The sequence below is a fragment of the Pangasianodon hypophthalmus genome, chromosome 21 (genome assembly GCF_027358585.1).
Source record: "Pangasianodon hypophthalmus isolate fPanHyp1 chromosome 21, fPanHyp1.pri, whole genome shotgun sequence".
In the NCBI taxonomy this organism is placed as follows: domain Eukaryota; kingdom Metazoa; phylum Chordata; class Actinopteri; order Siluriformes; family Pangasiidae; genus Pangasianodon; species Pangasianodon hypophthalmus.
In genome coordinates this window covers 10,598,633-10,613,733 of record NC_069730.1, presented here as the reverse complement: position 1 = coordinate 10,613,733, position 15,101 = coordinate 10,598,633, and the positions used below count along the sequence as shown (strand labels likewise).

The 15,101-nt window shown below is 39.1% G+C and overlaps 1 protein-coding gene across 4 annotated transcripts in view; it reads left to right on the top strand.

Annotated features, from left to right (window-relative positions):
• The window catches only part of camsap2b (calmodulin regulated spectrin-associated protein family, member 2b), a 66,685-nt gene extending 52,093 nt beyond the window's left edge, over positions 1 to 14,592 (top strand). For 3 of the 4 annotated variants that reach the window (XM_026924977.3, XM_053227527.1, XM_053227528.1), the window contains exons 12-19: positions 8 to 1,877; positions 2,687 to 2,823; positions 3,025 to 3,245; positions 5,226 to 5,322; positions 9,534 to 9,599; positions 10,813 to 10,922; positions 11,521 to 11,639; positions 12,394 to 14,592. In XM_026924977.3, the coding sequence (XP_026780778.1) occupies positions 8 to 1,877; positions 2,687 to 2,823; positions 3,025 to 3,245; positions 5,226 to 5,322; positions 9,534 to 9,599; positions 10,813 to 10,922; positions 11,521 to 11,639; positions 12,394 to 12,690 (2,917 nt within the window). In that variant the 3' untranslated portion in view covers positions 12,691 to 14,592. The remainder of the gene's footprint in view (positions 1 to 7; positions 1,878 to 2,686; positions 2,824 to 3,024; positions 3,246 to 5,225; positions 5,323 to 9,533; positions 9,600 to 10,812; positions 10,923 to 11,520; positions 11,640 to 12,393) is intronic. The other variant, XM_026924979.3, reaches the window with a different exon arrangement.
• The last annotated feature ends 509 nt before the right edge of the window (positions 14,593 to 15,101 follow it).

The window sequence follows — 15,101 nt, the reverse complement described above, 5'->3', positions numbered from 1 at the left end:
TCTTTAGGTACTCAAATGGAGTGCATCCAGATGTCACTAGCCCCCAGCCTCCGACTCCAACTATGGAGGAGGCTCTGAAGATCATCCACAACTCAGAGTGTTCTCACAGCAGTCTGCGTCCCCCTGTTGGTGAAAATGCCTTTTTCTTGCACCCCCCTGAAGCCCAGGGCCCTGCTGCTGCTAACTCTGACTTGCAAGACCCTAAGGACAGTCTGTTTGAAGCCCGGGTTGATGATGGACAGCTAAATTCTACATCCACAGAAATGGATACAGGAATTCATGTTCGCACTGAGGACATCCAGGATGGTCAGGATGAAGACTCATCTTTAAAGGACTACTCTGATATGGACCAAGATTACGAAGCCCGTTCGTGCCCATTACCTGATACCAGTGGCAGTTTCAGCCCTGTGCCAAGTCTACAGGGTCCGCGTTCACTGGCCGCAAGCTCCAGCTCCTCAATTGGATCCTTTGCTGTGCGCATGACAAGTTTTGCTGAGCAAAAATTTCGCAAGCTCAACCATGGGGAGGGTCGGAGTGGTGGAAATACACCCGAAAATGATATAAGCACCACACCTGCTAGGGCAGTAGCAAGGTCTGATGCACCTGATGCCAGAAGTCCCAGTCAGGCCAGTTCACCCCGTGACCCATCTAGCCTGTTAGTATCTGAGATGGTGCAGTTGAAGATGAAGCTTGAGGAAAAGCGGCGAGCTATTGAAGCTCAAAAAAAGAAAGTGGAAGCTGCTTTCACACGTCACCGACAAAGGATGGGTCGCACTGCCTTTCTCAACATTGTTCGCCGCAAAGGAACCATCTCACCACTAGAGGGTGATGGTGGCAGTTGCAGAAGTCTAGATGAGAAGCAAAACATTCAACCACAACTTTTGAAAACAAACGATAGCAGCTCTCAATTAGTGAGGTGCAAGCCCGATGGGGCACCACTTAAATTGACCCCAGAGGAAGGAGGGAGTTCAGAGATGGTAGACTTGGCAGAGTACACACGCTCGATCGAACGCCTGAATGCATCGCTGAGCTTCCTGCAGACAGAAATGCAGCGCCTGGCACAGCAGCAGGAACATATCATGCGTCTACGTGAGCAGCAATCCTGGGTGATCTCACCTCCGCACACGCAAATGCAAACTTCATTACAGAAACACCTGCGTGAGCTGCGCAGCAGTAGTGTTGTGTGTCGTGGATCTGTGGGGTCTCTTTCCCCAAATCTATCCTCCGCAGGGTCGCCCCGTACCACTCAACGCTCACCTGCCCCCATAAAGAGAAAGTCTGCTTCATTCCATGCCAGAACACCCCGTACTCCACGCCCAAGTGAGCTGAAAGTCACCCCGTTTAGTCGGATGTTAAACACTCCACAGTCAGTGGACAGTCTACCGAGGCTGCGCCGGTTCTCCCCTCGACAAACACAAACTAGTTCTTTTGCGTACCTGGGACATGACGAGGGACCTAGAGATGAGAATAATACAAATAAAGAGGAAGTAAATGCACCAGCAGTGGGGTCTGTAGATAAGCAACCTGACACAGATGCAGAAAAGATTTCTGGTGTTGCTCTGTCCAGCCAAGTCACAGAGAACCAAGAAGAAAAAGATGAGAAAGAGAAGAAAAAAGATGGCGATATGAAAGAGAAACCATCAGAAGAAGCCAGACCCATCAAGACAACAGCAGCATTTCAGGTTCAGTCACAGGCGGTAATTGAGCATTTGGACATGATAAGTACAGATGACACAGGGGAAGGTCAGGCCCAGGTTAGGAAGGACCTAATTGAGGTGCCTCTCTCTGAACTGAAGCCTCTGGATGATCATGAACTGGAAAGTGGGAAAGTGACGGAGGGCAGGGTGGAGAAGATGTGTTGTGGGTTCTTCTACAGGGTAGGACCCTTGTTTTATGTCACTAACCACAGAAACATACCACTGAGCTCACTGAACAACACATTATTTTGCTGTGTCTGTTTTCACTCTTTTCACTCAAATGTGGTCTTTTGGTTAGCTGAGCATGTTAGCAGCTAAGAAACACCAGTAAAACTGCAGTACGAATGGTGTTGGTTAGATGTTATTCGTTTAAATATGACAGAACATCCTAACCTCCAATGATGTAACAAGTGGTTCTTCTTTAAACTAATCTCATTTTTGATCTGCTCTTTTATTTATGGCTCTAGGGCTTATTTATATTTTGCTGTCATGATGTATTGGCTCTTTTGTCAATACTTAGCCTAAATGTCCAATTATTTGTAATTACTTGTTTAGCACCTTGAACAGATGTCAACATTTTATCATCTTCTAGTGATTAACTTCTTAGTGATTAACTGTTTCACAGTTATCTTATATTCATTTCAAATACCATCTTATATTCATGATTAATTGTATGCTTTTTGAGCCGATTAGTACCTATGGGGCTTGGTTGAGTATGTGTGCTTATGTGTGTTTTTGTCTTATACTTTTAGTCATGAGTATTTTGGCACTGTGATTGTGTGTGCATTGACTCATGGAATTGAATGTTTGTGCATCTGTCTGAGCATGTTTTGACTTAAGTTTGGGGCTTATGTTTGTGTTCATATGCACATGTATCTGTATATTTTGCATATTGGCTTGTGCGTGTTTGTGTGTGTGTGTTGACCCAGAACCATTTTAGTGTGGTGGTTTTTATCTCTGCTTGATTTGTGATCTTTGTCTTCATTTAGGATGATCAGAAAGGTGAGGAAGACATTGCACAAAAAAGAGCAGCTCTCCTGGAGAAGAGGCTAAGGAGAGAGAAAGAGATGCAGACAAAGAAACGGCTACAGGAGCAAGAGATTGAGCAGAAGAAGGAAATGTCAAGGTTAGCTTTCTCTGTAGCAGATCATGAACAGATCCAGAAAACTCAAAACATTTTTTTGTTCAGCTATAATGTTACACAATGTTAAAGAGTAAGTGTATATTCAGATTTTCATATTTTTTAAATGGCTTAATAGCTTTGGAGATTTATGAGTCTTAATCAAGTTTTCTATGGATAATCCATTTATTGCCCTCTGCTGGACAGACTGAAAGCAGAAGAGGATCGCCAGAAGAAGGAGGAGGAGAAGGCAAGACGGGAGTTCATCAAAAACGAGTATTTGAGGAGGAGGCAGCTCAAACTGATGGAGGACATGGACAGTGTCATTAAGCCCCGTCCCCCAAGCATCAAACAGAAGAAACCCCGTCCCAAGTCTATGCACAGAGATATCGTGGAGTCTCCTAAACCATCTGCTCAGACATACACAGGTACAGCAGCTACACAGTTAAAAGCTAACAATGCAGATTGCATATCTCTACCATGGACAAACATGGGTATAATGGATATGAGCAACAGACACAATAGGAAAACCCAACCTTATAAAATTGTGCCATATACCTGTTTGCTCAGTGAACAAAGGTACATGAGCTCAACTCAAATGACTTAAAGGATTTACAGGATGTAAGAGATTAGAATTCCATACTGGAATTTTTCTGGTAGAAAAATACTATTGCGAGCTACTCTTGCAAGAACATTTCATAATGTGCTGTACTGTTTTCCACCATGCAAATTAATTTCATGGCTTAAAGTGGCAAGTAATGCATCAGAGAGAATTCAGGTTTGCATCTCAAAACTACACAATGTGCCTAAATAGTAAGGACACCAATACTGTAGTAACATACTGTAGTATGTAGTTTGGGATTCGGAATACTTACTATAGTGTAACTGTGACAGTTACTGAGTACCAGATGAAGGAGCAAAACTTCTCAGCAAGAGCATTTCTTTTAGCTGTCTTTTAGCAGCAGTGCCTGTGCATTGGCAAGACTGGTGTAACTGTGCTCTTTCTGCAGGATCATAACAGCACATGGGCCATTCTGTGTCAATTCAGAAAGGGTTGTTGCTGCATGTCTCAGATTTTGTTCATTCTTTTTTTTTTTTTTATTTGTTGCTTGTGACCTAAAACCAAAGTATTTTGGCTGAATTATTGCATTACATTTTTCCACTCCCCTGAAAAACAATTTTCTATTTTAAAAAAATGTCTTTCTTGAGAAGCCAAGTTTAGGATTTAATATCTCCAGAAATGTTATTCCCAGCCACATGTAATTTGGCAGATATAAAGACAAAATTGTTTCAGAATTCAGCCAAAATTCTTTACAGAATTTTGTTTTAGGTCAAAAGCAACAAATAAAAAATAATGAACATAATATCTGAGACCTTATTGGAATTCACACCAAATGACTCACATATCTAGCACGTAACAGGATGAACTAGTCATATAATGTTAGCTAGCCAAAATATAAGGTTGAAGGGTAAAGGGTTGCTCCACTGTAATCTCACAGAGCACTCTGTGCATTCGACCGTAGGCTGAATGTAGGGTTTCCGATTTTGCATATCTTTGGGGGGGCTAGACGTAGCTAGGCCATTAACTAGCTATAATGCCTGGTCATTTCCAATGATTTTTTTTGTACCCAAATTATGTTCTCTGTGTATTTTATCTAGTCTGTGTATTTTGCTCTCCAGCCTGTCAAAAATGTCTGCCTGTCAGACACGAGCCGTTAGCTAAAACCTAGACCAGAGGTTAGAGAGACACAGATCAGGTGAGCAGAGGGTTCAAATCACTCACTCTTACCCAATATAACCAAGGTTGAAATACAAAAATACAGAGAAACTCATCAGAACCTACCCGCTATCCTGAGTTCTCTAGCTCAGCAACTTCTTAACTGTGTTCTGATACAAACTTCACAAAGAGGATAAATTGGCTATCACTTATCATTCATTAGCTTCCGAACAAATTAGAGAACAAATAAATACCTTACCTGTTCAGCAAGACAGTGTAGTATTAGACCCTTCCACTCTCTCACCCTGGCTTGTTTTCTCTCTCACACATTCTTTCTCCTGACTGGCTGTGGCTCCTGCTTTGCCACTATGTAGTCAGATTTCTTTTGAGCTGGTGTATGACGTATGCGTGCAAAAATGTGACCCGACACCCCTGATACAGTGCTGCCTGTGAAATACTACTACAGGACTGTCAAGGCAACTTAGAGTAGCTCATGAGCATCATATTTTAAAGTTGTTTCCTCCCCTGACTCAGTAATCATATTTTTTTGTGTGCATACTGTAACTTTAAACTCTTTGTGTAAATATAAGCTTACCCTGATTACACCTTTACAGCTGTAGTTAGCTTGCAGTCTTTTGGCTTTTAGACAGTCATGTTTTTGTTTATGTATATGGTTTGCATATTTCTCTAGGGTCCCGCCCTCGGGGATACTCTGTCTCCAGTATATCACTTGCCTCACTTAACTTGGCAGACAATGAAAGTGTCCAAACAGACAAGAGGATGTCCAGGTGAGCATGTTTTCAGTGCATACACAACAGCCATCTAATCTGTGAGATTACCTGCTTGAGGTGATGCTATGCAAGGGCATGCAAAGAATTTGAAACTGATTTTCTTTAATTTCATACGGAAGTGATTTTGGACATTTTTTGGAGATTTTTTGGAGATGCTTGAGTTTGCCGGTGCCTTTCAGAGATGTTTGATTTGCTTATTGCAACTAGCTTATTTTGCATACAATGTTAGAATCTCGTTTTCCTGGCCTGCCTCCAAAGCATTTTTTTTTTGTTAGAAGTACAGTCAGATCCCCAAGTATTTGGACAGTGACATGATTTTCATAATTTTGCCTCTGTACACCACCACAATGGATTTGAAATGAAGCAATCAAGATGCCATTGAAGTGTAGACTTTAAGCTTTAATTCAACCTGTTGAAATATTGCATTAACTGTTTAGGAATTACAGCCATTTTTTACAGGGTTCCTCCATTTTCACAGGCTCAAAAGTAATTGGACAAACTAACATAATCATAAATATTAGGATTATTTTTAATTTTTGGATGCAAATACTTTGCAGTCAATGACTGCCTGAAATCTGGAACCCATAGACATCACCAAATGCTGAGTTTCCTCTCTTGAGATGCTTTGCCAGGCCTTTACTGCATTCGCCTTCAGTAGCTACTTATTTAAAGTCTTTCCGGCTTCAGTTTTGTCTTCAGTAAGTGAAAAGCATGCTTAATTGGGTTGAGTTCAGGTGACTTTAGAACATTCCATTTTTTTTTGTCTTAATAAGCCCTTGGGTTGCTTTCGCGGTACTTTTCGGGTCATTATCCATCTGTACCGTGAAGAGCTGTCCTATCAGTTTTGCAGCATTTGACTGAATTTGAGCAGAAAGTATAGCTCTATACACTTTAGAATTCATCCTGCTACTTCTATCAGCAGCCACTTCATCAATAAATACCAGTGACCCAGTTCCACTGGCAGCGAAACATGCCCATGCCCTAGCACTTCCTCCACCATGTTTGACAGATGATGTGGTATGTTTTGGAAAACGAGCCCTTCCTTTCCTTCTCCATACTCAGGACTGGGCAGGCTTTTTTTTTTTTTTTAGAGCAAAGTCTAATCTGGCCTTTCTGTTTTTGAGTGTTACCAGTGGTTTGTATCTTGAGGTAAACCATCTGTATTTACATTCATGAAGGCATCTCTTGATTGTAGAATTTGACATTGATATTCCTACCTCCTCCAGTGTGTTCTTGACTTAGCTAAATGTAGTGAAGTGGTTTTTCTTCACCAAGGAAAGAATTCTGTGATCATCCACTTTAGTTGTTGTCTGCGGTCTTCTAGGCCTTTTGGTGTTGCTGAACTCACCAGTGCTCATTCTTTTTAAGAATGTATCAAATTGTTGATCTGGCCACTCCTAAAGTTTCTGCTATCTGTCCGATAGGTCCGTTTTGTTTTTGAGCCTAACAATAGCCTGCTTCACTTGCCTCGACACCTCTTTAGACCACATATTGAGAGTTCAACCAACAGCAAATTAAACACTTGGAATCAATTCTTTTATCTCCTTAATTTGTCATGAAAGAACAAGGAAGCAGGTCACACCTGGCCACGAAACTGCTTATCAGTCAATTGTCCAATTACTTTTGAGCCTGTGAAAATGGAGGGACTCTGTAAAAAAAAAAAATAAAATAAATAAATAAATAAAGGCTGTAATTCATAAATGGTTAGTGCAATATTTTTGTTAAACCCGTTGAATTAAAGCTGAAAGTCTACATTTCAGTCACATCATGATTGCTTCATTTCAAATCCATTGTGGTGCTGTACAGAGGCAAAATTATGAAAAAGATGTCACTGTCCAAATAGTTAGGGACCTCTCTGTATATTTATGGTTATGAAACATTAAGGCTACATCCCACACAGTAAAGATTTCATTTTCTTTGCAACAAACTTCCAAACGTAAGATTATTTCAAATATATGTATACATTTTAGGATTTTCATTATAATCTCCTCCTATCTTGTTTTTGGTGGATGATATATGCTCAAATTTTTCCACTATGCAGATGATACTGATATATCATGATATTTGATGAAAGTGATAAGAAATTGAACTTGAAAAAATTGTGTGATCTCTGTGACTTTGATCATAGCATGGATGTTGGTACCAGAAGGGCAGGTTTGAGTATTTCAGAAACTGCTGGTTTCCTGGGAATATCACACACAGCAGTCTCTAGAGTTTACACAGAATGGTGTGAAAAACAAAAAACATGGAATGAGCAACAGTTCTGTGGTTGGAAATGCCTTGTTGATAAAATGTTTGCCAGATTGGTTCCAGCTGCCGGGAAGGACATAGTAAGTCAAATAATTATTCTTTACAACTGTGGGGAGCAGAAAAGCATCTCAGAATGCACAAAACCTCAAAACTTGAGGTAAATGGGCTACAACAGCAGAAGACCACATCACGTTCCACTCCTGGTATCCAGAGAACAGGAATCTGAGGCTATCATGGGCAAAGGCTCACCCAAACTGGACAAAAATCACCTGGCCTTTTTCCAGTCTTCAACTGTCCTGTTTGGGCAAGTCTGTGCCCATGATAGCCTCAGATTCTTGTTCTTGGCTGACCGGAGTGGAACCTGATATGGTCTTCTGCTGTTGTACCTCATGCACCTCAAGGTTTGATGTCTTCCGCTCAACCACAGTTGTAAAGAGCGCTTATTTGAGTTACTACAGATTTTTTGTCAGGTCAGACCAGTCTGGTCATTCTCCTCTGAGCTCTCTCATCAACAAGGTGTTTCAGCCTGCAGACCCTCCACTCTCAGTATGTTTTTTGGTTTTTGCACCATTCTGTGTAAACTCTAGAAACTGTCATGTGTGAAAATCCCAGGAGATCAGCAGTTTCTGAAATACAGCTCATCTCCAACCATGCCACAGTTAAACTCACAGAGATCACATTTCTACTCCCATTCTGATGTTTGATGTGAAGCTCTTGACCTGTATCTGCATAATTTTATGCATTGCGCTGCTGCAACATGATTGGCTGATTAGATAAAAACATGAATGTGCACTTACATGTACAGGTGTTCCTAATAAAGTGGACAGTAAGTGTATATCATAGGTTCAACCACTTATTGTTGTTCTGTGCACTTAAACTTCATTTATGGAATATTTTAAAATAATAATTAAAATTACATTAAAATTTCCTCAGCCTTCATTCAGTTTGTAGCCTTCATTCCTCTTAAGCCCATTTTAGAGCAGACTGCAGCAGTGCCACATCCAGGATGCTGACATGTTAATCAAAGTGGCCTTTACACTGACCACTAGCAGCGTGCACAGGCACTATTTGAAATAAAAAATAAATAATAATACGCGTATTTTCACGCAACACAGTCATGATTTTAAGCTTGAAGAACTAAATAATAATAATAATAATAAATAAAATAAAAAATACAAAATTCATGCTTTATCAGTGTATCCCTATATCCCTATCCCTATAACACTGTAAAAGCGCGTGCACTGGCGTCAGTTAAAATCCAAACTGTGAATGAGTGAAAATCCCGTTAGATTAATGAGCTTTATGGGACGGTATACAGTGGTCATTCGTGTTTATAATAATCTGAACACTGAATATTTGAACATTATATTTACATTAACAATGTATTTACATTACATTATATTATATTCCACACACCAACGCACAGAAGAACGTGCCGTGATGCTTTTGATGTAAAATGGGCTTTATACTCTTGGAAATATTGTGTAAAATGTCAGCGCAACTAAACCGACAAAACCCGACTGCTGGTAACGCTTTGACATTTTACCTCAGCGAGCTCCCTGCGTTCGCCACTTTTAAACACGGAAGTGTGGAAATGGTCCATCAGTATTATTAAAACTATCTCTCTTGGCTAATTTTACCACTCACATCGTCAAGTGAGACGCACTATGTCCAGACAATGTAAACAGTTAATAGTACATTTTGAAATGTATGCAAATTTTTGTTTTTTTTTTAAGTTTCTATTAATTAACGTTTAATTTGTCTCGTGCCGTGGCTGCTTCTGATTCGCCATTTCTGGGTTTATCACAATATCCAGACTATGGTAAAATCCATATTATGCCACTTCGTCATACTGGTATTTACTTTAATATGGTATACCTCCCAGCCCTCTTTTCCCCCTGTCACTTCTTGTCTGACGTTCATCCCTGCTGTTTCTATTCCTCCCCATGCGGTGCAAGGCGCAGTAAATTTTCTCCAGGCAATCTGTGTTTCTTTTTGAGCTCTGCAAAAGGGGCAAAGGCCAGGTCAGTTCCCTCTGATCAGATCATATCTCCTGATCATTTTAAACACAGAAAAGACTCTGCTGCTAGATAACATTAACATGACATCAGAATCATTTGTTCATTGTAGATTTACTCTTTTATGCATTGATAGGGTCAAATTGTAGCCATGAACTGTCCATATTGATGTGTAATTCCAGTAGACCATATTTGTACGCAGTACAACTATTATTAGCCTCCTGAGACCCCACCTGTTCATTTGTGTCCTCTGTAGTGCACATTATGTTTTTGCATCTCTCCTTTTACAAATTTGAGTTACCCAGTTATGTCCTGCTGAACACTAAATTGGACATCCTGGGCTTTCCAGTGTTACCCCAGTTGTCAGGGTGGGAGGTTAAAAAGGTTAAAGAGGTTTCATCTTCATGTCTGTAAAACTATTCCAAAAAGAACATTTTACGGAAACAGAAAAGTAAGTTAATTATTGTTTTTTTTTTTTCTTGTCGATTTAGATGTCAGGAATTGTGTAGTGTGATCTGAGAACAGTTTAATTATTTGTGAGTTAAACTAATAGCCCATTTATAAATGTCTTTTATAGTAGACACCAAGATAATCTTAATGAATTTTATTTCCCACGTTGATAGGAGATATTTTCCATATAGGAGGCAGAACAGAAGCAGACAGGATTTTGTAGGATTTCGTTAGATACAGGACGACCCTGTATGTTTTACTTAACTACAGGATGACCACATATGTTTCACTTAGTTACAGGATGACCACATACTGTATGTTTTACTTAGTTACAGGATAACCCTGTATGTTTTAGCTAAACTAAACCTAAAGTGGAAGATACTTTTTGTTAACCTCAGTTTTACCTCGGTTCTCAGGAGGCTATAAACAAATAATAAACTGGAATGCCAACAAGCTCACATTTGGTATAATACCAGCTTTTCTATCACATCATTCATGCTATGTTTAAATTTGCCCATTCTGCAAGAGAAAACGTTTTAGCATGTTATTAACCTGCTAACTCCACATGCTAACCTAACTAGCCCGTGCCTTTGTCATGCTTTTTAACTTTTATAATACTCTCTGTCATACTTTTAACTTTGCTAATGCTTCTGCATTTTTTTTTTTAAATATATGAATCACTGTAACCACTCACACTTCTAATATACTGTATATGTTCTAAATAAATAATGCTGTCTTTAATATTGTGTTTGTATATGTTTATCCACAGACCAGAGACAGCAGATGGTCAGTTGTCACCCTGTCCATCAGTAAACCGGAATGGTGAGAACTGGGAAAACGAATCAACATCCTCGGCAGCATCTAACACAGAATACACAGGTACACAGTGGAACAAAAATAAAGGTTAAAGAAGGCTTATCTATAATAAGACTGTATTTTTATTAGGTTTTAATGTGAATTTAATATTTGTGCATGTAGCATTTGGTATATCTTTGCTAGATGATTTTTTCTTGGTCAGTTCCTTGTTAGTCATAATGACTTTCAATTTAGAACACTCCCCCTCTTCCATTAACATTATCTTATCTTACTATAACAACATGAGCTAAAACCCTTCAGAAACTAGCAAAGTTATGGAAAGTCACAGCCTATTTCATATTATTTTCAATTATAATAATAATAATAATAATAATTTTGAGTTTGTCTGTTTCTAGAAGATTAATAAACCTCTTTTTCAGTAGGTAGTGTTTCTCTGCCTCTCTGTTTTCTTCTCAAAGGATTGCAACAGTTTTTCAACCCTTTTGAAACTCATTCATCACTCAGTCATCTACTGATTTGTGAGAAATCATTACGAAAACTAAGAGTCACTGCAGTGGGAATTCAGATGACAGCAGTCTGAATATCAGGGGTTGGGTGTATTGCACATGAGGTACAAGGTATATTGATAGTGTTTTTGAATAATTTCTCTCTTCTTCAATAGGGCCGAAGCTTTACAAGGAACCCAGTGCAAAGTCTAACAAGTACATCATCCAGAACGCACTGGCTCACTGCTGCTTGGCAGGCAAAGTCAATGAGGGACAGAAGAACAAGATACTAGAGGTAACGACTGAACTGCTATTAAATATGGATAAAATATAAATATGTAAATATTGTAAATTAAAATGTATAAAGATAATGTAAGCATGGTGGTGCACTGAGTAGCATTGCTGCCTCACAGCTGGGCTCAATCCTGAGCTCAGGTTACTGTCTGTGAGTTTTGCATAGTTTCCCTGTGTTTGCATGGGTTTCCTCTGGGTTCCTCAGTTTCCTCCCACTGTCCAAAGACATGCATGCAGGCAGTTTGGTTACACTATATTGTCCCTAGGTGTGAGTGAAAATGTGGCTGTGTGGGTGTGCATGGTGCCTGTGATGGTCTGGCGTCTCATCTGGGGGACTTCTCCCGCCTTGCACTTAGTGTTGCCGGGATTGCCTCTGGATCCACCGCTACCCGGACCAAGGATAAAATGGTTACTGAAGATGAATGAATGAATGAATGATGTGTAAATATGATTAAATGTTTTAAGGCATGTTATTTCAAAGAAAGCTATGTGCATATATTTGTTTAAATTATTGCAGTTTTTGCAGATGTGCGAATGACATAGCTAACATTCAGCCTCATTTGTTCATTCTTGTGTTTTCTATTTTAAGGTAACACTGTGCAGTGTACATTATTGTGTATAAAATTTTGAGTCTACACGTCTATTAGTCCTTATTTCTCTTAGAGGGTATGTCATGCCCATGATGTCATAACCAGTCATAACTAGGTTGTATCTCTAGAAGTACTATATTAGAATTGTTTTACTTCATCTAACAGGAAATGGAGAAGACAGAGTCTAACAACTTCCTAATCCTGTTCCGAGATTCGGGTTGCCAGTTCCGCGCACTCTACACATACTGCCCAGAGACAGAGGAGATCAGCAAGCTGGCAGGCATCGGCCCCAAGGCCATCATGCCCAGGATGATAGAGAACCTGTACAAGTACAGCTCAGACAAGAAGCAATTCTGCCACATCCCAGCCAAGACTATGTCAGCCAGCATTGATGCCATTACCATCTACAGCCACCTCTGGCAGACTAAGAAGCAGAGCACGCCCAAAAAACTGCTTAAGTAAAGCAGGTGGAGCACAAGGAAACATGCATTAAACATCTCACTGGAGTTCTGGTTGGGACTTTGTGACTTTACAGTATCACTGTTTAGATTTTTCTTCTGAGAGTGAAAAGAATGACATAATTTCACTACAATATTACACACAGCTTGAATGTAAATATTGAAGATGCAGGACTGGTTTAAGATGAGCTGAGAGCGAACACAATATAGCTTGTCTGCATGTGGCGTGTGGGTGTGTGTGTGAGTGCCAAAGCCGCAGGTTACACAGCCTTGCTTTTTACTTGTTTTTACATTTTCTCTTGCTAACACTAAACTTGGTTGAGTGTGTGCATTGGTGTATTATCATAAAGAGACATGGAGGGATGTTACAATTAACATTTAAAGATCGTAACATATTTATGAAGTGTCATTTTGTATACTGGAACCTAAGCACCTGACTCTCTGAGTTCGCTGTATGAATTTATTTATATTTTGGTAATTATCTATAATTAGAAGTTGGTGCAAAATAGCTTCTACCAGGTATGAGTAGTGTGATTGTATATAATGGCCTTTATTTTCATCTGAATGAAGATATTATTTTGCTTGTACGCATCATTGTGAGGCCTTTGTGATTTTAAGGAAGTCAGCATGGATCTACCATTTTAAGCTGCTAAACCATATCATTCACACAAACTATGTCATGACCGAGTAACAATCCCTAAAGTGTAACATTCTCAGTTTATGTAATATGTTCATGTAAAAACATACTGGTATCATTTCTTATAGTGACACAGCTGACAGCTTGAATACTTTGCGTTGACAAGTTACTATTAAAATTAAAATAATTATAGACTATAGTACGATCATGCTTCCGTACCAATGCTGCCGATATAGATATAAATTTAAATAACAAAGTCTAAATAACTTTAAGTATAAAGTGCTTTCCCAAGAGCTGTTGCATTTTTACAAGCTTTGTATCAAGCATTGCTTTTTTTATATCTTCAGGTTCAAAAGAACCAAAATATGTTTTTATTTTTCTCTAGCAGAATAAATCATCCATCAAATTTATTAGAGCTGTACATATAGTTTTGCATATTAAGCCTATTTTTAAAGCCATTGGATATTAATGATATTTTTCATATTAACTAGAAAGTGCTTTAACTTTGGAAGGTATTGTGGGTTATTGTTGCCAAGGAGCAAAGCTGCAGTGAATCTGTGGGTGTTTCTCAATACAAGATTGCATATACTTGTATTTCTGGGAAGAATGTTGCCAGTTTCAAACAAACTTGCACTGACAGAGAACAAAACCACTTCACTATGAGTGGGAGGTGCTCGATACTTAATGTAACCAGCTTCTGGTGAACTATTGCTAGCTAAACTGGGTACTGGAGTACCCAGTTCCCTACCAAGTTGAAAGTTGCATCATCACTATGTTGCATTTAAAGTCTTTATTTTAATTCAATTTGTTCCTGGTGCCAAGACCCAAACTACTGCGTCTTCATCATCAATATTTGGGGGGAATCTGGTATTTTAGCTGTTCAGTATTTTTACCATTTTCATACTTACATTCTTATTGGAAAATTCACTTGCATTTAAGTTGAACCTTGGCAGTGGGTGAAGTCAAATAAGGATGCTTATTGAGAAAGACCCTTTAACAGCATGAAAAAACTGCATTCTACCTTTCTAAGTATTATTTTTAAATAGAATGTCAGCTCTGGTCTGTACCTATTGTGGAGTATTATTTTGATATGCAATTTACTAGAGTTTCAGTCATAGCCTATGTAACAGCTGAATGTTCAGTTTTCCTGTTCCATCATTCCTCATTGTTGTGTGTGTTCATATTGTCCATGTGTTGTATGTCTATTCTTTATTGGAACACCTGTTATCCTGTATGGCTTTACAAATACAGATTTTCATCCAAATATTATTTTGGTCTTGCTATTATTGTCAATAGTAAAAGTAGTGTAGAGTAATATGTGTTTATATAATATATATATATATATATATATATATATATATATATATATATATATATATATATATATATATATATATATATATATATATATAAAATATAACACACAGCAATCAGCCATAACATTAAATCCACTGACAGGTGAAGTGAATAACATTGACTACCTCATTACGATGGCACCTGTCAAGGGGTGGGATATATTAGGCAGCAAGTGAATAGTCAGTTCTGGAAGTTGATGTGTTGGAAGCAGGAAAAATGGGCAAGCGTAAGGATCTGAGCGACTTTGATTTGGGCCAAATTGTGATGGCTAGATGACTGGGTCAGAGCATCTGCAAAACAGCAGGTCTTGTGGGGTGTTCCCAGTATGCAGTGGTTAGTACCTACCAAAAGTGGTCCAAGGAAGGACAACCGGTGAACCGACAACAGGGTAATGAGCACCCAAGGCTCACTGATGCGTGTGG